The sequence below is a fragment of the Brassica napus genome, chromosome C3 (assembly GCF_020379485.1).
Source record: "Brassica napus cultivar Da-Ae chromosome C3, Da-Ae, whole genome shotgun sequence".
Taxonomy (NCBI): Eukaryota; Viridiplantae; Streptophyta; class Magnoliopsida; order Brassicales; family Brassicaceae; genus Brassica; species Brassica napus.
Genome location: NC_063446.1, coordinates 878207 through 900682, shown reverse-complemented (window position 1 = coordinate 900682; position 22476 = coordinate 878207). Strand labels below are relative to the sequence as shown.

Sequence of the window (22476 nt, the reverse complement as noted above, 5' to 3'; positions counted from 1 at the left end):
TGGTGTTAGTATATTTTTAACCCAATATATTTTATCTTTAATATATGTTCAAAATTGATGTTAAATTTCTAAAAATTAAGATTTTTTTCCTTATCGAACACTTAAATAGTTAAATTTAATAAAAGAAAAAGTACACGTGAGTCATATTTCAAATTAATAACTTCATAAGGAAGAACCTTTATTTGTCTCTCAACCAGAAAAGCAAGATTTCGAAAAAAAATAATGAGTAACGAAGCAAAGGATATATTCTTGTGAAAGATCAATCAAGGAATAGTAAAGAAAACACCAAAGATTGAATGTTACTGTTATGCCTTCCATGTACATAAACGCTTTATGTATATATATATCCTATTACCATTTGCTTTCTTGAATTTGTTTATACTTTGTTAGGGGTTTGTCAAAACAAATACTAGTTATGGCAATGAGTTCTAATTACTTAGACGCAGCTGGTTTGAAGGAAACATTTAGGGGGAGCCATTTCAAATTCGCTAGCACAAAGGTTCCTGAAGATGAAGCTCCAAATGATTGTCTCAATATCCAGACTCCAGTCACCGAATCAGCCCTTTCCACATCTCGGCTTCACGGTAAGTTATTTGCATTATTGCATAGCATTCCTCTGGATGCAAACAAATGTTTATTGTGTGTATATCTTTTTTGTTGACGTAGGGAAGAATACAAATGAATACTATGAGTTTATACAACTAAGTCAAGGAATACACCAAGGTCGTGTAGAAGCCGTCAAGGACTTCTTGAACCAGCGTCCGGACGCAGTAAACGAATGGATAAACTTTTACGAGACGCCTTTGTTGAAAGCTTGCGCCTGTGGGAAACCTGAGATTGTTAAAGAGCTTCTCCGTCGTATGACACCTGAACAAATGCTTCCCAAGATGAGCCAGAACACTTCTTACCACACGCCTCTTACCATTGTTGCGGGTAATGGAAACATGGAGATTGCTGAAGTCTTGATCGCTAAGAACCCTAAGCTGCTGGAGATTCCTGGAAGCAATGGAAAGATTCCTGTTGTGGTGGCTGTTAAGAACACGCAGATGGAGATGGCTAGGTATCTTTACACTAGAACTCCTGTTCAAGTGTTGTTTGATGAAGATGGGTATCATGGTACTGTGCTTTTTGTCAACGCCATCTTTTATAAAATGCTAGGTAAGTGGTTTCTTGGATATCAAGCAACACATGTTTTACACATTTTTTGGATGATAATATCTGGATCTTTCTTTCTTTATCCAATTAGACATTGCGTTGGATCTGTTCAGCATGTGCAGACGCTTAGCCGTTACAAGACACCCGCATATGGAGTCGATTCCCAGCATTGTATTGGCTTGCAAGCCTGATTTTTTTCCTAGTGGCTGTTATCTCGGACCGTTTAAACGTTTCATTTACTCTTGTACGTACCAATAAGACTTTTTAATAACAAAGATCCATCCTTTTGATCCAAAAAGACTTTGAGAAAATGTTTTTTTTTTTTTGCTTTTCTTTAGGGTTAGAAGTTAAGCTGCCGACTCTTCGAAAGGATTCACTTTCAAACAACGATCAAGATAGTAAGTTTCCATATACATCATAAAACTCTGGGGAAAATCACATGAAAGCTTTCAAATGGTATTCATTGACATTTTAAACATTGAAGTTATTTCACTAACACACTAAGTTTCAATGTGGCTTACTTGTTTATCAAGTAAAAATGTTATGTATTGACATGTTAAAGAAGGCGATGTGTCAAATTTTAAATTTAATTAATAAAAACAATTAGTAAGAAATAAAAATAGAAAAAATTATTTTTAAATTTTTAAAGTTTCAAAAAAATGTTTTCCTTAAAATGCAATTTTTTGTAAAAAAAAAATTTAAAAATCTTATAAACTCTAAATAGTTTTCAATTTTTTTTTCCAAACATATCACTATTAATAATAACATTTCTCTTTATCGCCGTGATTAAAAGTAACATTTTCTGTATCATTACCAATGAAGATGGCGTCATAACTATTCTCATCCATATGTCATAAAAATATTTTTTTGAAAAAAGCAAAATAATATTTTTTAAAAATGTATATAAGAACTCTAAATTTTTTATAAAATTTTAATTTCGACATATGACACCAAAAGTAAAACTTTTCGTCATATAACCATTACGAGTAGCAGTTTTTGACATGGTAGCAGTTTTTGACATATCAATAATAATAGTTTATGATGCCATCGTTATTAGTTATATGACGAAAATATTACTCTTAGTCGTGACATGATGAAAAGTGTTATTGTTAATAGTGATATGTTTGAAATTATTTATTTTTTGAAAATTATTTAGAGTTTTATATGATTTTTAACTATTTTTTTTTTTTGCAAAATTGCATTTTAAGAATATCTATTTTTTTTTAATTTTAATATTTTTCTGAAAAATCGTTTTTAAAAGTTTTCTGTAGATTTTATAACATTTATTTATATTTCCTATTGTTATTTCTTACTAATTGCTTTTATTAATTAAATAAATAAATAAAGATTAAGAAAAAGCTAACATGTTACCTTGTTATCAGGTCTCATTTTTGAGTTGATGAAAAATTAAGCCATTGTTGAGAATTTTTTATGATACAAAATTTAATTTGAAAGTTTAATGTTAGTAAAATAATTTTAAGATTTAAAATGTCATTAGATGCTACTTTAAAGATTTTTTAAGCAATTTTCCCTAGAAGTCTAGAAGAAAGTGTGAATTTTTTCTTCTTGTTGTCTAGATACTCTAATGGGGAAACTGCTCAAATTATTCACCAAATGGACCGGTAAGTATTAGGTTTCTGTCTATAAGATATCTATATTTTTGAGGATTAAGAGGTTCTAATTCCGAAGTTCCCTACAACTCTTAAGATGAAGTCAAAACTATGTTAAATTTACTTTTTTTAAAGAAAATAGCATATATTTCCCACAGGAAACCAAACATGATGAACCTATGTTTCCATTAAGAGTATTTTGGCCACTCGATACTTTTCTTTGTTTCAACCAAAAAATAAAAAAAAAAAAAAAAAACTTTTCTTTGTTTTATTTTTTGGTAGAAGATAATGTTTTTTTCGGTAGAGATTACAAGACATGTGAATTTGAGTTGAGAGATGGTTTCAGGAATAGACAAAGTGTACCGAATGAAGGTGATGCATCTACAAGCCAAGAAGCTTCTACTCGGAATATCAGAGGAAACACTAGCCATGGGACTCGAGGAACGCTCTGATACAGTGGAGGCTTTATTCTTGGCAGCGAGATTTGGGAATGTTGATTTCTTGGTAGAGATGATCAAGAACAACTCTGAGCTTCTATGGTCGAGGAGAGAAAGGTCGAACAAGAGTCTGTTTCACGTGGCCGTCGAGTTCAAACAAGCGAAAGTGTTTAGTCTCATCTACGGTCTAGACGGCATGAAACACCTGTTGCTCGCTGACAAGGTCAATCACGGCGATGCTGTGCTTCATCTCGCTGGCTATCGTTCGCCTCTATCTGACGTCGTTGGTTCAGTTTTACAGATGCAACGCTCGTTACAATGGTTCAAGGTTTGCTCTGTTTCTCTCTGTGTTTCTCTTAGCAACAGATGTCTAAAAAAACCAAGACTTTGATGACGCAGGAGGTTGAGAGGATCACACCGGAGGCAGAGATGGAGAGATTGAACGCGGTAAAGGAAACACCGAGCCAAACATTCACAACTCAGCACGAAACATTACGCCAAGAGGCAGAGAAATGGATGAAAGACACGGCCCAGTCGTGCAGCTTAGTCGCGGCTCTCATCGTCACGGTAACTTTCGCGGCGGTCTTCACCGTTCCCGGAGGAACGGACGACGAGGCAAGAGGTAAACCCTTTCATCTAAAAGACGCACAATTCGTCACATTCATCGTCTCCGATATGATCTCCTGCTTCGCCTCGTGCACCTCTGTTCTCATATTCCTCCGGATTCTCACCTCGAGATACTCCTTCGACGACTTCTTGGTGGCTCTTCCCACGAAGATGATCGCCGGGCTCTCGATACTGTTCGTCTCGATCGCCGCGATGCTTGTAGCCTTCTCTTCGGCTCTGTTTACGATTTTTAATAACTCGAAATGGATAATTCCTCCGACGATACTTTTGGCTTGTTTCCCGGCGTTGCTCTTTGTTCTGCTTCAGTATCCTCTCCTCAAAGAGATGATCATTTCTACTCACGGCAAAGGAATCTTCGACAGAAACATGAAAGTTTTGTCCTAATGTTAATTTACGTTTGAACATAAATGTCCGAAAACTCGTTGTAAAAGCATATACTAAGCGGAGACACTGATCTACTTTGATATTCTCATGCACGTAGAAATGTTTTTTTTGTAAAGTTTTACACTTTGAAATGTGTTTGAAAGATGACATTATGATACTTTGCAGCCGTACAATTATATATTTATCAGCCATGGATTCAGTGGCTTTGATGTTTTCTAGCTACCCGTTCATCAAGGTCATGCATCCGTTGTTATTTTCTTGAATAGTTGATGTAATTTGACTGATTAACTAATAAGAATATCCACATACAGAAAAAAACTAAGAATATATATTTGTTGAATTGGTCAACGCTGCATGCTTTTAAAACAATCCAAAAGCATCTATTTCTTTTACAATTATCTTCTTTTGGTTGGAACATTTTACATCAAGAAGGAGAAAGAGAAGAGATATGTCTCAGGTACTCGAATCAAACTTTCGCTGACTTTGGTTTTGGTATATAGGATCTCGATCTTGTTGGGATGTTATGCTTTAATTGTATGAATCAATTCGGCCTTGTGCGTTGTAACAGATATCGGTAGTTAGATCTATTGGTGTGGATCTGTTTTTTTTTTCCTTTCTAGATCAATCTAATTCATTCGAGAGCAGTGTTTCATGTCCATTTGATTTATAGCTGAAAAAAAGTATTTGTTTCTATGATGATTTGAGTAACTTGATTAGGACATGGTGTCTATAGGGGCAATTAATGGGGTTATGGGACAGTGTTTGAAGATTATTTTTACTTCTTGTCAAGTCCATATTCATTAATATTTTCAGAGTTTTTTATAAAACTTTTTTGGTCTGTTTTGCGAGTTAGACCGTGGTTCTAAAGGTGGCTATGCCATGTGAGGGATGCGTTGGAGCTGTGAAAAGAGTCTTAGGCAAAATGCAAGGTTAGAATCTTTTGTTTAACTGAAGAACATTATTTACAGCAAATGTCAACAACACAAACAAACGAATATTGTTGTTGTGTGGGTAGGTGTGGAGTCATTTGATGTGGATCTGAAAGAGCAGAAGGTAACGGTGAAAGGCAACGTGGAGCCAGAAGCTGTTCTTCAGACAGTCTCAAAGACAGGAAAGAAAACAAGTTTCTGGGGAGCTGATGAGGCTGAAACCGCCAAGGCCTAAATATCACAAGCACTAAAAGCATCCTACATGTTAGTTATAATAAACTCTGTTTTAGCAGAGATTCCCAAATAAAATAGAAATCATATGTAATACAAAATAAATCTAATCTCTAAACAACCTTTTTGTTCTTAAAATAGACATCTCAGTGTCGTCTTAAACAAGTTAGAGAGATGCCACCACCAAACAACCTTTCGCTTTAAAGCCAGGGGTAGTTTTGTCAATTGCCATCGCTGCCTTTTGAAATTTTCGGCCCATTCCGTTTTAAATTCAATTTTTTTTAGATATTCGTGTAAACCCAAAAAATACGCCGCCTACGTATGCAAAAACAAATAAATATAGCCTTTGGGGACCCACCGAAGCCGAATCAATCCGAACCGTCGTTTCAATCATCCAACGGCCACGATCCAATCTACCCCTCAAAATGATAATCTCCTTCGATCATAAACCCTAGATAGCAGCCACCTCAGTTCCCTCTCTTCTTCTCAACAGACGAGAAACTTCTCAAAACTCCCCCTTTCTCCACCATGTCTACTTGATTCTTGAATCAACGACCCATGAGCAACAGATCTCGTTCCTCTCAATCGAGTTTCTCAAACTTTCTTCGATCTCCGTAGATCTACTCGATTCGAAATCGGATTCGGGGCCCTCCGAGAAGATAGATCGACGGAGTAACAACAAGTCAGAGCCTATTTGAGTGAAACGCTGTCGTTTGAGCCCTATTTGAGTGAAACGCTGTCGCTTAGATGCCTTCAGTGGGTATGAGACGCACCACAAGGGTATTCGGGGTGGTTAAAGCAGCGGACGGAGCTCGGGTCCTCCGCTCGGGTCGCCGGATTTGGCCCAATAACGACGAGCCCAAGGCCAAGCGGGCCCACGATCCAGATTGGGACTGCAAAGGGAGCAAAGTCTTCGCAGAGAAGCAACAACACGACAAAGGAGAAGACTTTGCCGTCGCGAAACGGAGGAGAGTGAGAACGGAAGCTGTTGGAGATGGGAAGAGTGTGGATACTAAGTTTGGGATTGTATATAATAGAAAAAGGAAGAGACTTTGTGACCAGTCAAGTGGTGGTTCAGACCTCAAGTTTTATCGCAGGCGGACAAGACGACTGTGTGGTCCTGTGATTGCTCTTACAGTAGATTGGTCTTGCGAGGATTGCTGGTTGTCGACTGTTTTTGGTTTGGTGATGAGGTACTTGAGGAGGGAAGAGCTGAGTCTGCGTTCGCTTGCGTCTTTCTTCTTAACTCAACCTATCAACGACGTCTTTGCAGATCATGGCGTGAGGTTTCTTGAGGTAAGTAACTAAGTTAATAGCGTGTTGGTAGTGTTGATATAAAGTTAGGATCTTTAGTGTTTTATGTTGGTAGTGATGATATAAAGTTAGGATCTTTAATGTTTCAGGAGCCTACTTCCCTTAGCTCAAGGGGTGTATGCAAGTTCTTTGGTGGCGTGGATTGTCTTCCTATCTTGTCAGCTGATTTTGCTGCCATTCCTCGATGTTTTATGGATTTGCATTTGACTCTGTTTCTCAGAGATGCGCCACGCTCCTTTGCTTTCGTAAAGAGATCTCTCTATTTGCTAAACAATCCAGTAGTTGAAGAAACTGATTCAGAGTCTGAGTTAGTTTCATCTCCACCTTGTAATCCGAAGAGAGCCTCTAATGCTCAGTATAGAGGCAATTTAGGGTTTCACAGTATCCAGAAGAGGAGAAGATCCTTAAGAAGGAGAAGAGCGAGGAACCTTTCGCATAGCGGACACAGGCTGTACAACGGAACGTCTGTTTTCGAACTATCATGGAGAAACAGGACATCAGCAGCAGCAGTATCTACGAGAAGGCTTAGAAGCTCGGTGGTAAACAACTCAAATGAGATTAGTGTCGTTCCAAAACCGTTGACGAAAGAGGAGCTTGATTCTCTACGTTGCTCTGTGAATATTTTGGTTTTGGGTTCAGACAGGTGCACCAGAGAAGAAGGTTTCAGTGCCGTGTTGGAGTTCGTTTCTTCAAAGGAATGGCTCGTTGTTATCAAGAAGGATGGGGTAATCAGATACAAACTCAAGGCGCGGAAGACTATGAGACCTTGCTCGTGCAACAGGTTCACACATTCTGTTGTTTGGGTAGGGGATAACGGTTGGAAGCTTGAGTTTTGCGAGAGGCGAGATTGGCTCGGTTTCAAGGAGATTTATAAAGAATGCTATGAAAGGAATGTGTTGGAACAGAGTGCGAAAGTCATTCCTATTCCTGGAGTAAGAGAAGTGTGTGGTTATGCAGATGATTATCCCTCGTTTTCTATGCCGGTTCCGTATATATCTGTGAAAGAAGATGAGGTTTCAAGGGCCATGGCTCGAACCACTACGGTTTATGACATGGATTCTGAAGATGAAGAGTGGTTGGAGAGGCAACAACTTGAGGAGGATACTTTTGAGTTGATGATTGATGGGTTTGAGAAGTTCTATTTCCATAACCCTGCCGATGATCTCTTGGATGAGAAAGCAGCTAGTATAGCTAGTCTTTTGTATCTGGGTAGGCAAGATGTGGTTGAAGCAGTATATGATTACTGGGCGAGGAAAAGGAAGCAGAGGAAAGCACCACTCCTCAGAGTTTTCCAGGTAAAAAGTCATGTTCTAGTATACTTAGACCAATGTTCTTTATTTTTCCATCAGTGTTACAAAAGTTATGTTTGTTATGTAAACAGGGTCATCAAGCTAAGAAGACTCCGTTATTTTTCAAACCTGTGTTTCGTAAGAGAAGGTCCTTCAAAAGACAGGGGAGTCAACTCCATGGCAAATCCAAACAATCAAGTCTCGGTATGTTCCTTTAGATTCTATATGTTTTGTCATGAATTGTGGTGGATAGTGTTGTTATTTGCTAAGTACTTAAAATGATGAGTAGTATATACACTTGAGAGTTAGTGTTATATGGAACAATCTTGCTAAGAACATTCAAGTAGAGATTAGAGAGGATAGAGAAAGTAGTGAACTTCTATTGAGAAGGAGATCTGAATTTGTGTGGACCGTTTAATGTGGACAGTGTCTGTAAAGGCGGCTAAACTAGAAGCTTGGGAGGGACAAAACGTTTTTCTTAGACTGGAAAAAGCCAAAGCCTTGGCCGATACATCTATGGAGATTGCCATGGCCAAAAGAAGAAGAGCTCAGGTTCTTGCAGAGAATGCAAATTTGGCTGTTTACAAAGCCATGCTGGCTCGTAGGATTGCACAAGCCGTGAAAGTAGTAGCTGATTCAAGTGGCGAGGTGGCCACATCCCTTTTCTTGAACTTATAATATTTGGTAATGACAGAAAATTAAACAAGCTTCCTTGGATTGAATCAAAAGGCTTGCTTCTTTTTGAAGCATAATAGTCTCTGTAGCTTCTGCTTATGTGTATATAGTTTCTCTACGCTAGGGATTGTAAATGGGTTTAGAATATTTTTTCCTTTGGAAGGTTTTTTGATATATAACTAATATTATTAATCAATGCTTACCTTAAGTTTTCTTAGTTAAATATATTTAACGGAAGCTTATAAGATTATTAAAAAATTAAAATGATTGTAAATGGGTTTAACTATCAAGTATCAACTAGTATTAATCAATCTCGTAGATCATAAGCTTGTTTTTTAAATATTTTTAACAGAAGCTTCATGTAACCAAAATGATTATTGGATAATTAGAAAATTTATAATATAAAGATAAAATTAAAATACGTGAAAATAGATATTTTAAAAAACTAAACCCTTGGTTTAACCTTGGCTCTCAATGGATTCTTCATCACCACCGTGAACTCTGTTTTACCGGCGAAATCAATCTCGCTTCCGGTAGGATAAGCGATCCACTCAAACTCTTGAACCATCCTCGCAAGCATAAGGTGCACGTGTACGGTCGCCATTCCGAGCCCAGGACAGATCCGACGGCCAACACCAAACGGAATCATCTTCACTCCACTAATCCCGGTTATGTCAGCGTCTTCCTTACCCGAAATAAACCGGTCCGGGTCAAACTTTTTCGGATTAGACCAGATCCTCGGGTCCTCGCTTATACCGGGAATATAAACCTCGACGTTAACGCCCGCGGGAACGTCGTAACCGCCAAGCGACGTCGTTTCCATTACCGCGTGAGTCAGCGAGAAATAAGTCGGAGGATGTTTCCGGAGAAGCTCTTTAACGAACGCTTGCAAAAAGACCATTTTATCCACGTCACCCTCCTCGATCGAACGATCTCCAGCCGTCGATCTAATCTCATCGTAGAGCCGAGATTGAATCTCGGGATTCGCGATCAGCTGCGCGATCCCCCACTCGATCGCCGTCCCCGTCGTGTCCGTGCCCCCGTTGAGAAACTCCGAGCAGAGAGTCACGATCTCTTCGTTAGACGGCGCCGTTTCGCGTCCTTCGACTTTTAGATCGAAGAGCGTGTCGAGGTAGGAGAAAGACGGCGCCGTTTTATTCCGAATCGCTCTCCGTCGCTTCTCGATGAGGCTCACGACGAGATCGACCTGTTCGCGGCGGACCTCGAGAGCTCGCCTCCTCTCTTTGGAGAAGAACGGAGCGAGGATCGGGAGGTAATCGTCGATCCGCGGATCGACAGTCATCAGCACCGTCTTCATCATCTCGGCCATCTTCTCGATCGACTCCTCATCCATCGCGATTCCGAAGCACATCTCTAACAGAATACAAAACGCGGCGAATCTCGCGTTTCGAAGCACCCAGATTAAACCGTCGTGCTCTCTACCTTCCGATTTGATCCGTTCGATGAGTTTATCCATGGCGGATCGTCTAACGGATCCGAACTCCTTGAGCCGGGTCGAGGAGAGCATGTTCTGGACCATGTTCCTCCTCAGAGACCTCCACACGGGGCCGTATTTGGCCGCGTTGACGGTGAACTTGTCGCAGCTGAAGATCGTTCGGGTCGGATTCTCGGCGGGTCGGGTAGCGAAGAGGGATCCGCGCTGGATGAGAGCTTCGTGGACTAGTGAGGCGTCGGAGAGGATGATCATTGTCCGTGTACCCATCCTGACTGTGAAGATCGGGCCGTATGTTTTCTTGAGCTCCTCTGCGTATTCGAAAAACTGTTTCCCTGAGCGCGCGAACTGGAATAGGTTACCGACTACCGGCCAACCAGGTGGGCCTGGAGGAAGGTTTAACCGTTTCTTTGTCGTCTTCGAACTCCATCGAGTGAAGGTGAAAACTAAACCGGAGATGATAATAGCAAGTAATGTCAAACCAAGAGAGAACGAGAAGAGAGGCATTATAAGCTCTTCTTGAATCACTGCATGCAAGAGTGAGTGAGAGAAGAGAAGGAGATGATATATATATATATATATATAGAAACAGAGTAATGCATGCAAAAAATTAAATAATGTTATAAGATAAGCATTGAAATGATCATCCACTTCTTTACCAAACTCAAGCACTATGATCATCCACTCCTTTACCAACTCAAGCACTATGATCATCTACTCATCAAGCATTATGATCACCCACTCATTTACCAAATTAAGCACTATCTTTGTTATTTTATGTATTGTTGTTCACTATAAATACCATCACTCATCTCACTCTTTTGTACACCAAAAACAAGAACAAGAGTTTATAATCAAAGAATCATTACATTTTCTTCTTCCTTCTTATAATAAACTCTCTCCCTTATACTAGTGTTATTTGCTTCCTACGGGTATTAAATTCTACTCTTATTTAAATTTCTCGATACTATAAATTATAAGTTATTTCATAACACGTTATCAGCACGATCGTTCTGCAATTCGGTAAAATTTATTGTATCATATATACTCTGCTATAATGGTTGGTATACCGCCTGTACTATTATTTATATTATGTTATAATGGCCGGAATACCGCCTATATTATTTATTAATATTTTAATTAATTTATTGGTCGGCCGAGCCGCCTTATATTCTATTTATTGTTAACTGGACGGCCGAGCCGCCTTTATTTTCTGTTTGTTGTTAACTGGACGGCCGAGGCCCCTTTATTTTCTGTTTGTTGTTAACTGGTCGGCTGAGCCACCTTATATTTTGTTTATTGCTAATTGGTCGGTCGAGCCGCCGTATAATTTATTTATTATTCTGCATTGACCAGCTGAGCCGTCGCATAATTTATTATCATAACAAAAAATATTTATTCACCATAATTTTTATTTTTATCAAAATTTTATGAAATTTAATAGATTTGATTGATCGTTTAATACGATATTTTCAGACTGATTTTTAGTGCACTCGATTTAACCCCAACGGTCACAAAGAAATTTTTTCAAAAATTTCCCCTTTCTCCAACGGTCATGAACAGTGATTTTCATTTATAAATACAACTCATTTTCACTTCATTTCATCATCCAAAACATTTCATCTTCTCTCAAAAATTTCAAAATCGCTCTCCTCCGATTTTTCAAGAAAGATGATTCGCGCACTTTTGTTTTTATGTGCCATTTTTATTTGTGTTTCTATTTATGGTTTATTCGATGGAGAATTTACTCCGAGTGAATTTAAGATGATTATCGGTTTAATTTTCTTTACATCGCTTCTCCTTGTAATTGCTTGTATGATTAATGTAAACGGTTTTTAAATTATGAAGTTCATAATAAATGGTTCATTTTAAAATTGCGAAATTCTAAATATATATATATATATATATATAGTCATTTTAGACGATGATATATATATATATATCAAACGCTTGTCTATATGTAAGAATAATAGTTATTTGATGAATTAAATTTTGCTTATTATACTTTAATATGCTTCATGGTTTAATGGTATTAAGGAAACATACTTTATGATTCATGGTCTAACATCATAAAAGAAATTATTTGTAATCGGTTAGTTTTGTAGTCGATTAGTCTTTGGTCTAATATCATAAAATAATTTGGATTATATGTTGATATTTACTAATGTAATGGCCATGTTTATATGAGCAAAATTTAAAGTTTTCAGGATTGTGTATTCTCTCGGAAAGATATGTACAAGTTATCAGCCAATTCAGAAACGTGAACAGCTGAAACTTTCATCGCCGATATACTTCTGTTTATAAGATAAGTATTTTATGCTTTATATACAAGTTTAACAAACTTGATTAGATAAATCAATTTGCATGAAGTTGGCAGTGATATAAATTTGTTCATTAAATTGATTGATAGGTTAAACTTTGTTAAAAAGCATGAGAGTAATAATATAGTCTATATAATAATTACTATGAAAGTTTTATTTATTTTCTGATATAATAAGACACCTTTGTTAATACATATTTATATATATTTGAAATATTTTGATTTTATTACCATTTATATTGAGGATTTTAAGTTTAAAGCTTCACTCTAAAAGATCCATAAGTTTTGGAGAATAATATATATAAAAAAGGTATTATCACCTGAAGTGATTACCTAAAGCTCATTTTGTATTTTGCATTTAAAGATTACAAGACCTGAAGTCTGTAAATAAAGCCAACTATGTTGGATGTTAAGTTTAAAAGTAAAATTTCTTCAATAATTTTCTTATGATGCATATATATGAAAAATATATATTGATAAATCACGTCTAGTTGATTATGATTCATTCTCCTGAAGAGAATATGACATTTAAAAAACTCATAAATAGTGGTTTTAGACGTGAGCATAAATGAGGTCAAGGTCCAAAGAGTTTCTTTATAGAACTCATACTCTCACTTAAAGTTGAGAAAATAAACATGGTAATAAAGAAAAGAAATTATGAATTCATCTGAAGATGAAAGAAAATTTATTGTGTGTACAATACAAGGTAGTAAAAACTTATAGAATGCTTAAAAAGAGGATATATATGATGCTCCAGAAGTATACATAGTATTACTGCACATAAAAATTTAATTTAAAGTTCTTAAGAATGCAATTTAAAGTTCTTAAGGTATTGTATTTTTATAAGTATCAAAAGTTAAAACGATCTACGAAAAATACATAACCCATGTAGGATATGTTGTTGATTAAGAAAATGAGATACATTCGAGATTGATAAACCTGTAGTATCATCTCGAGGGGAAGAGTTAAAGAATCTCACTTTTTATGATAAGTCAAACATCCAGAAGATTATGTTTACACTAAAACTAAGATTGATGAATTTTTCTCAAAGTAAATCCATGAGATTTTGAGACACTTATGTTGAGACAATAAGCAAACGAAATGATATATACATTTCAATCAGAAATAATTCTCAAAGCAGTATAAGTATTTTAGAGAAAATATCTACAGCCTCTTATATATTGTACTACACAAAGATTAGTATAATGAAGATAAATGTATAGTAAACTAGAAGTTTACATTTGGCATGAATCAGTTAGACCATTTTGGTTCATTAATAATGCGAATATATACTTAAAGGTCATATGCATAGGAACCAGAAGATTCTTCCGAATGATTTGACATATGTTGCTTACCCATAAGATAAAAGGGTAATATGGTTTTCACCAGCCAAAATAAGATATTGGCATAAATAACGAAGATGTTAGTGGACTGATCACCCACTATGCATTTTTATAATATTGGTGAATTCACTTCTTAAAGTCTTTAACGACTATAGCACATTCACTGAGATAAGTGCTAAACATTTTGAGCAACATTGGATCGCATCAAGCCAATAAATATTCACTAGTTCTCCCCATCATTGGTATAGAATCAGAAACCAATCATTTTCATCTAAGAATGTTGGATGTTGCTCCGCCACAGAGCTTCAAATGAAGATGTGTTTTCAAATGAGGTTGGAAATATATGTTGGATATAAATCTCTATTGACACTTAAGAATCCAGAGCCATCCCCGAAAACTATAAGTAAGGCTATACATGAATTCTAAAAGTGAGTTAGTACTTCCAACATAAGGGGGAGAAAATAAACAGCTGGAAAAGAAAATAAGTTGAAATGAATTATCATTGATCCTCGGGCTAAACACAATGTGAAATAGAAGTCCAAAAGATAATTCATTTCAAAACTTACTAAAGCAGTTGCCAGACACGACCCATATAAATATAGTGATCAAGTCACATATACCAGCTGTAAATGCTCCAATAAGAATAAATGTTCTACAAGAACAATATCAAACTGCTAGTCACGCCTGCAGCGTGGTAACAGATTGGTTCCCAAGATAAATCCTCGTAAATGAAAAGGAGCATATATTGATAATGGTCAAAACGAGGCAATATAGTTTTGTATGATCTCCAGAAGAGAAATTAAACATGACTGACGAAAATTCAGGTACCTGAGACAAATGAAGAGATCTCAATAAGTTATGTCATGTATGAAACAAAATGGAACCGATAAGAAAATTGACGTCGATGATATTATACATGCAAAGTAGCAGTTGATATAATAAATGAGAAAGAGGATCATGAAAGAAAGTCTATTGAAAAGTGTACACAAAGAAATGATTGGCCAAATCAGAAAGATGCAATAGACAAAGATATAAACTTCTTGTGAAATAGAGAAGTATTTGGACCAGTAGTCCATACACTAAAAGGTGTAAAACAAGTGAGATGTAAATGAACCGTTGCACACAAAGAAGGATCAATATGAAATTGATTGTGAAGAGACATAATTTCATATGGTAGATGCAACTAGTTTCAAGTTCCTTATAGTCTGGTAATAAAGGAAGAACTTGAATAAAACAATCCACTTGAAAAATGTTAATCCCTGAAAGTATAATCCATGAAGGATTGATGATATCAAAATCATGTTCCCGGGAACTCTGCATATTCGATCGAATTGAAACAAACTATTTTATGGGATATATGAAATATTATAAGGTTAACAAATGTATCCATTTGTATTTATCAAGAGATTATAAATCAATAGAATCATGATTTGAATATAATCAAAACTCCTGAAGAGTTATAGAAAAATTATATTTTGGAAGAAAACTCTTGACAATACTATATTGTTTTTATGTATTCTAAACTGGAGATCTAAAACTGAGATGTTATCATAAAGATCCTTAAAGTATTTTATTTAAGACGCTCGTATATGTTTGTCCTGAAATACCATACGTAAGAGTGTTATTTAAGAAAATTATTAATCTTTTTCATTACTGAAAGATGTAATTTCATATGAAAAGAAAGAAAATCATAATAGTAACTTCTATAGTTACAAATGAATAATTCGTATGTACGAGACGAATTTCTATACGATTATATGTAAGAAATTTGGTTTGAAATCCAAATAGACCAATAAACTATTGTCTAAGTCAAAAGAGAATTATGGACAAGAAGTCTAAAGGCCCTAGATATCATAATAGAAATGAATAGAGTTTATTCTCTTAAGCTTAATTCTCTGAAGAGAGTTGATTGGAATGCATATCCTGAAGATATTGTTTCCAGGGAAAGAAATATGATAGTAAGTGTGGTTGTACTCTTTTTCCTTATCATGATTTTTTTTTTATCCCATTGGGTTTTTCCATGACAAGGTTTTAACGAGGCAACAAAGAACATACAAAAGATAGACACCCAAAGAGAATGTTACAATTTGAGAGATGAAAATCTATCATTGTTCTAAAGGTTCTATGACTACTCATTCGAGGGGGAGCTTACGTAGTTGTACTCTTTTTACTTTTACTACGGTTTTTCCCATTGGGTTTTCCATGACTAGGTTTTTAACGAGGCACCACGTAATACAAGATGGATGATCAAGGGGGAGTGTTATAAGATAAGCATTGAAATGATCATCCACTTCTTTACCAAACTCAAGCACTATGATCATCCACTCCTTTACCAACTCAAGCACTATGATCATCTACTCATCAAGCATTATGATCACCCACTCATTTACCAAATTAAGCACCATCTTTGTTATTTTATGTATTGTTGTTCACTATAAATACCATCACTCATCTCACTCTTTTGTACACCAAAAATAAGAACAAGAGTTTATAATCAAAGAATCATTACATTTTCTTCTTCCTTCTTATAATAAACTCTCTCCCTTATACTAGTGTTATTTGCTTCCTACGGGTATTAAATTCTACTCTTATTTAAATTTCTCGATACTATAAATTATAAGTTATTTCATAACAAATAAAATTTATTGGTGTTTGTACTGTTTGGTAAACTACATTCTCTATCTCTACTTAATAGTCAAAGTCAACATACTGTGGACTCTGGACTGTGTCTGCTCACTAAAACAAGGCGTGTTGATTGGTCTTAAAACATACAAGTATAACCGATTGTTGCAACCAAACCCATGTGCTGAATGTAGTAATTAGATGAAAGCTTAAAACAGGATGTGATGTTCCCATATACTTATTTAAGAGATGCTGGTAAAAGTAGATAATTATAATGAAATTAGAATGGTGTATTTAGTATTGTTCCGGACCAAATTAGCTGTAACTGTGAAGTGATTATTAGTATGAAAATAGAATGGTGTATCTGTATACCGGACCACATGATGAACATCTATATCCGTGAAAATTAGCTGTGATTGCGAGAGTGGCATAGAAATTTTTTTTGAACTCATTGCGTTCAACTGTGCTCATTTAATAGTATTGGCAACCTGGGAAAAATAAATGTCTGCAGGAAGCCATTTCTCACTTTCCAATGTTGTGCATACTTAAAAGAAAAATTCGAATAAACGTGTTTGACTTGTTTGTAAATTTAATTTACTTGTCAGAAATTTCCAACTGTATCAAAATGGACACGCGAACAATCAAGGTTAAACGATGTTCTGCGATAACACATAGTCAGTGTAATAAACCACAAAGAAGAGTGGTTTTGGTATTTGTGATACTCGTTGATAGTAAGATTAGTTTTTTGGTTAGATACTATATTTGAAATTCTTCATAGTTTTGCCAGGACATGCAAATGGGTCTCAAGGATCGGAGGAGTTGCCTGGATTCAAGAACATTCACTGCTTCTTCAACACATACTCACGTGCAAGTCACATGATCTGGTTTGGTTAAGACCGGTTGAATCTAAGATACGCTCTTGGTAAATTTTCATTGCAATGATAGTTTAGTACAACACACAAGATTCTATCCCAAAAAAAGCTAATGGAAGATGTCTTCTCCACCGCTTCGAGGTACCTAGTCTTCAGTAAACTTGATCTTTTTAGGTAATGGCTGCGTATTTCCAATCTGAAGCAGCAACAAAGAGGATGTGGTTTATTAGTTTATTTACTTAGTTGTGTGTGATGGGATTGCTTACAAGCTGGGGGCATTGATATTCTATACCAGCGGCTTCGATTCGCTTTCTCCTTTTCTGATCTCGTTTCACTACCTTGTGCAACAATTTTCTATGCTCTTCCAGTGTTCTTTCCTGTATACAGTATACGTAAGAGAACAGAGATCAAAAGTTAAAGTCACTTGTTCAAGAGAAAAATGGCAAAAAGTGAACAAGATTATTACCTTGTTGTTATGTTGTTTACTTTGAACCCAATCCACTGGTTTGTATTGACACCTAATTATATCATTCACGACAAAAAAAAAAGGCATTATGATCAAAAGTATCACATTGTCTTCACCCTATCCTTAGACCCAAATGCCATAAGGTCTTTACTACACAAACTAGAGACACTGTTTACAGAGCAAAGTTGATTCAAGAAGTCACTAACAGATTGGGTTTAACATGCTCTGGTAGAATAACGTGGACTTGGAGCATGTGCTCGAGCAACAAATAGTCATGCATCGCAACCGCTGCAATTTCCGCCACCTACACAGAACCAAATTTAAAAAAACTTTAAGAACTGAATGTGGAACATACAAGCGTTTCACCATTCTATACAGGTTATCTTATGTATTATACCTCAGGTCCTCAAACTGTATGAACCCAAAATGCTTTGACTTCCCAGTCTGTTACAAACCGAACAAAAAAAAAACTAATGAGTAAAGAAACAGCCAGCACATAACCCCGAGACCAGAGCAAACAGATAAAGCACCAAATGTATATCAGTAGACACGAACACAGAGATTCAAAGTTACAGAATCTGAAACGAATTTGAAGTTAAAGTGAAAGCATTGAGTAAAATTACCAAAAAATCAGCAGACGATATCGGGTTTTGCGGAGCTGCTAGCTGAGATGAAGAATAAGCCAATCTTCTTCATGTTCTTCTTTAGAGCTTTCTTCGCATTGGCACCCATTCTTGTCTTCTGCGGCGAAAAGAGTGTGATAACAGTTTCTTAAATAAAGACTTTAAGAACATGTTCTTAACTTTTCTAGTTAAAACTTTCGGTAACAACCTCACTCTAAGAATTCGGTTTAATCATGGTCTTATAAAATTTAAAGGTAAACGTTGACAGCCTTTCACAAAAAAAAAAACGTTTAGCTTAATGATTGTATTAACGATATGTTCCGTGATATTGATTAATGATCGTGACGGATCACTTCCTAAGAGCATGTTTATCCGGGATACTTAGTGAGGTTCTTAGTGCGTGGATCCCCACAAAACTCTTAAGGATCAGTTACAAAAACTACTAATTAAGAACCGATTTTACTGAGTTTCTAACACTGTTCGCGGGTCCCACTAACTCGTGGCGGTCCGCGATTGGTTTGCTAATTAATTTTTTTTTTTTTTTTTTTTTTTAAACTTAAGAAACCCATTTAGGGATAAACATGCTCTAATGCTAATAGTTTCACTTTAGTCCCTCATCTTTCCCGACAATTCTATTATACACGAACGAAAGGCTATCTGATATTCTGATCCAATAGTTTATTGTCTGTTGCTCCTTTTATCCTATAGAAATCCTTTTGACTCCCACATAATTTAGCTTTGAGTACATGTAGGCCCAAAAAGCAAGATTATGTCACAGATCACGAGAGTGTAATGAATTATTGTTTCCGTCTTAACGAGTCACAAATCATTACTACTTCCTCTCTATTTAAATACTCTCTCTGTTCCCAAAGTAAGATTTTCTAGAGTATGCACGCTTATTAAAAATTTAATAAATGTTTATAATTTAATTTATTTTTTACTTTATTATGCATTTTACAATAACTTTCCACCAAAGAAATTTAATCAATTCAAATATTCTCAATTAATGTTCCTCAAAAGTATAAAAAAATACCTTAACAATATAGAAAATCTATCTTTGTGGAACAAAAAAAAAATCTAAAACATCTTACTTTCGGGAACGGAGGTAGTATAAGACGTTTAAAGTTTTACACACATATTAAAAACAATAAATACACTATATTAATTGTTACTTTTTTATTATATCAATAAAATTTCACCACTCATAATTTTATTTTTCAATTTATATTTAAATTTTAAAAATAAATGCATTAATTATATCTCAAAACATCGTACATTTACATTTGTATAATAAATAAAAATATAAAACATCTTGCATTGAACATCATATATCTCAAAACATAGTACATTTACATTTACTATATTCCTAATTTGATTACTGCTAGTCAACATTCTAGTGATGGAAACACGATTTTTCTTTTGGTTAAAAGTTAACCGATGATTTTGTGATAATAAAATAGCTTATAATCTCCTTTATTTTACTCCTTCTCTTAATGTTTTCTTTACAATACTGTTGAGTTACTATTTTTGTAGACGTTTTTGAGACTTGAATACAATTGTTCATTTGACAAAAAAAAAATACAATTGTTCATGAACCAAAAAATAAACATGTTCTACTGATAAAATCGTTAATTTTTCTAGTCGTTCATTAGTGAAACTAGGGTTCATCACCCCGCGCAAGCGCGTGGTTCATTTACTTGTATTTTCTCCTTTATAGGTTTTTCTTATGTTATTATTTTGTATTTTCAGTTGTTTGTCATAAAAAAATAAAAAAAATGTTAACCATAATTAACATCAAATTTGGCATTGAAATTATACCAAATTTGGTGTTTTGGGATCAATTTTTTTATTGTTATCTCCAACCATGATATCAAATATTACACCAAAAATAATATTAAATATTATTTGATGTTTTAAGTTAATATAAATCCCAATAAATCATCGTCAATCGATCAAGCCAAAAGAATATATGGATTCTATAAATTTGGGAAGACATAGTGTTATAATCAATGAAAATCTATTGACCTTTTGAAATCAGTGTGAATTAAATTCCCACTAACACCCCCTTGAACATGAAAGCGATGGATTTTAAATTCTGTAAAAAAGAGAATGTAAATCTAAGAACCAATAACACTATATTTAAAATCTTTTAGTTGAGATATTTAAATGTAATAACCAGTAACACTAGATTTGAATATAGAACTTAAAATCAATCATTGAACATTATTAGGTAGAAATACAAATAAAAGTGGCATAATGCAATACCGTCAGTCAACAAACATCAAATCAAAGATCAAAAAGTCACTAAAGATGCAGCTCTTGCCTTCCAAACGTTTCCTCCATGTCGGCAGATACCATCTATCCACTTATAGGAATACATATGAGGCTCCACTTTAGGATCAAACACACAAAAGTGTTGAAGATGTCATCTCAGAGGTCCATTCTCTGCAACCCGTTCCCGTAAGAGCGGGCAAGCCAAGACATATTATAGCGGAGGGAGTTTCTAGCCTGTCCACTTCTCCATAAGTAGCTGCTTGGAAAATGAACTTAGTGGCTGTCTTAAACGTCATTCTGCAGAACGGAGAAGTAGACTCCGCAATTCCTCCCATACGGCTCATTGGACGGTATCCTCCAGAGAACGAACGTCATGTAATCCGCGATGAGGTTCAAGTGTCTGATGCTAACTGAGATACCGTACGATTTGAAAACGTGGTTTATTTCCCTTATTATGGTCTCTCTCTGGCTGCTTCAACTCCAAAAGTGTTGAGCATGTCGTGAATGCTGTTGCTGTACAAGTACCTGACGTCAAGCTTATCTTGAAACTCCCAGAGACCGGCGAAGTCAACTCCTGATGCCTGGAGAGCTAGTGAGGCTTTCTTTTCCTCGTTGGAAATCAACTCCATAGTATATCTCAGATCTCTTAGAAACACAAAGAGTTATAAGAACAACTTTTCTTATTAGCTTTAGAAACTACTCAAAACTAAAGCTCTCAATATGTTTCTCTCAGATCATATGGAACACCTCTCCATTAGACCTATATTTATATGAAAGACAATTCCCTTTAACATGTGGGATATGGAAAACACAAACCTAACCTAAATAGAAACTTTCTTTTCCTATTTCTAGGTTTCCTTATTGTGTTTATCTTAACATATTAAACATCTAATAATATGTTAAGTTTCCACAAGCTTGGAATTATCCAACATTCACCCCCTTAATTCCAACTTGAATTAGGGAGATCAATTTCTTGAACTCCGATTAAGCTCCTCATTTGCTTGAACATAATCCTTGCTAATGGCTTGGTAAGGATGTCAGCCTTCTGCTCAACACCCGGCACATGCTCCACTTCGATCTGCCCGTTCTCCACACACTCACGAATGAAGTGATACTTCTTGAGTACATGCTTACTCCTTCCATGGAAAAATGGATTCTTGGTTAGAGCAATGGCTGATTTGTTGTCGATCCTAAGCTTGACTCTCTCGCCTTCTTTGCTTAGTATCTCACTCAACAATTCCTTGATCCATATAGCTTGCTTCGCTGCTTCTGTTGCTGCCATGAATTCTGCTTCGCATGATGACAATGCAACCGTCTGCTGCTTCTGCGACGTCCAAGTAATCAGTGATGAACCGTAGTAGAATGCATGTCCTGACGTGCTCCTCCCGTCATCGAGATCAATGTTGTGACTACTGTCACTATAACCAACGACACTCCTTGACCCATTTTTCTTGAAGAACAGACTGTAGTTTGTTGTTCCTTTCACATATCGCAATATGTGTTTTATGGCTTGTCCGTGAGAGTCTCTCGGATTGTGCATGTATCTGTTAAGAACACCTACTGCGTAACACAGGTCGGGTCTTGTGTGAAGTAGATACCTCAAACATCCTATGATTCTTCTGAACTCGGTAGCATCTATCTCTTGCTCATCTTCAGCTTTTGAGATCTTCAAATTCGCCTCCATTGGAATTTGAGTTGCGTTACACGCTTCCATCTTTGTGTCACGCAGGATTCCTTGAGCATACCTCTCTTGTTTTATCCTGATTCCGTCTGCTCCTTGAATCACCTCTATGCCAAGGTAGTACGTTAGCTTACCTAGATCTGACATCTCGAACTTCTTAGACATCTCCTC

At 35.9% G+C, this 22476-nt stretch overlaps 4 protein-coding genes and 1 long non-coding RNA gene across 5 annotated transcripts; 3 read left to right on the top strand and 2 right to left on the bottom strand.

Moving 5' to 3' along the window:
• The first annotated feature begins 280 nt into the window (after positions 1–280).
• Positions 281–4370, top strand: LOC106356567. Its single transcript, XM_013796302.3, has 7 exons — positions 281–584; positions 667–1158; positions 1247–1399; positions 1494–1553; positions 2733–2777; positions 3112–3530; positions 3602–4370. Exons 1-7 carry the CDS (start codon positions 416–418, stop codon positions 4211–4213), a joined length of 1950 nt encoding a protein of 649 aa, XP_013651756.1. The 5' UTR covers positions 281–415; the 3' UTR covers positions 4214–4370.
• Positions 4371–4541: 171 nt separating this feature from the next.
• On the top strand, positions 4542–5511 carry LOC106356566 (copper transport protein ATX1-like). The gene is made up of 3 exons (XM_013796301.3): positions 4542–4670; positions 5067–5142; positions 5229–5511. Exons 1-3 carry the CDS (start codon positions 4662–4664, stop codon positions 5375–5377), a joined length of 234 nt encoding a protein of 77 aa, XP_013651755.1. The 5' UTR covers positions 4542–4661; the 3' UTR covers positions 5378–5511.
• Positions 5512–5820: 309 nt separating this feature from the next.
• On the top strand, positions 5821–8859 carry LOC106358531. Its single transcript, XM_013798349.3, has 4 exons — positions 5821–6669; positions 6777–7982; positions 8069–8180; positions 8404–8859. Exons 1-4 carry the CDS (start codon positions 6121–6123, stop codon positions 8652–8654), a joined length of 2118 nt encoding a protein of 705 aa, XP_013653803.2. The 5' UTR covers positions 5821–6120; the 3' UTR covers positions 8655–8859.
• Positions 8860–9013: 154 nt separating this feature from the next.
• On the bottom strand, positions 9014–16570 carry LOC106355382 (cytochrome P450 77A4-like). The gene is made up of 2 exons (XM_013795347.3): positions 16540–16570; positions 9014–10739 (listed from the first exon to the last, which is right to left on the bottom strand). Exons 1-2 carry the CDS (start codon positions 16568–16570, stop codon positions 9097–9099), a joined length of 1674 nt encoding a protein of 557 aa, XP_013650801.3. The 3' UTR covers positions 9014–9096.
• A 409-nt stretch (positions 16571–16979) lies between these two features.
• On the bottom strand, positions 16980–18464 carry LOC125584034. Its single transcript, XR_007321046.1, has 6 exons — positions 18351–18464; positions 18125–18171; positions 17934–18031; positions 17728–17779; positions 17554–17638; positions 16980–17457 (listed from the first exon to the last, which is right to left on the bottom strand). It is a non-coding gene; the product is annotated as an uncharacterized LOC125584034 (long non-coding RNA).
• Between the last annotated feature and the right edge of the window lie 4012 nt (positions 18465–22476).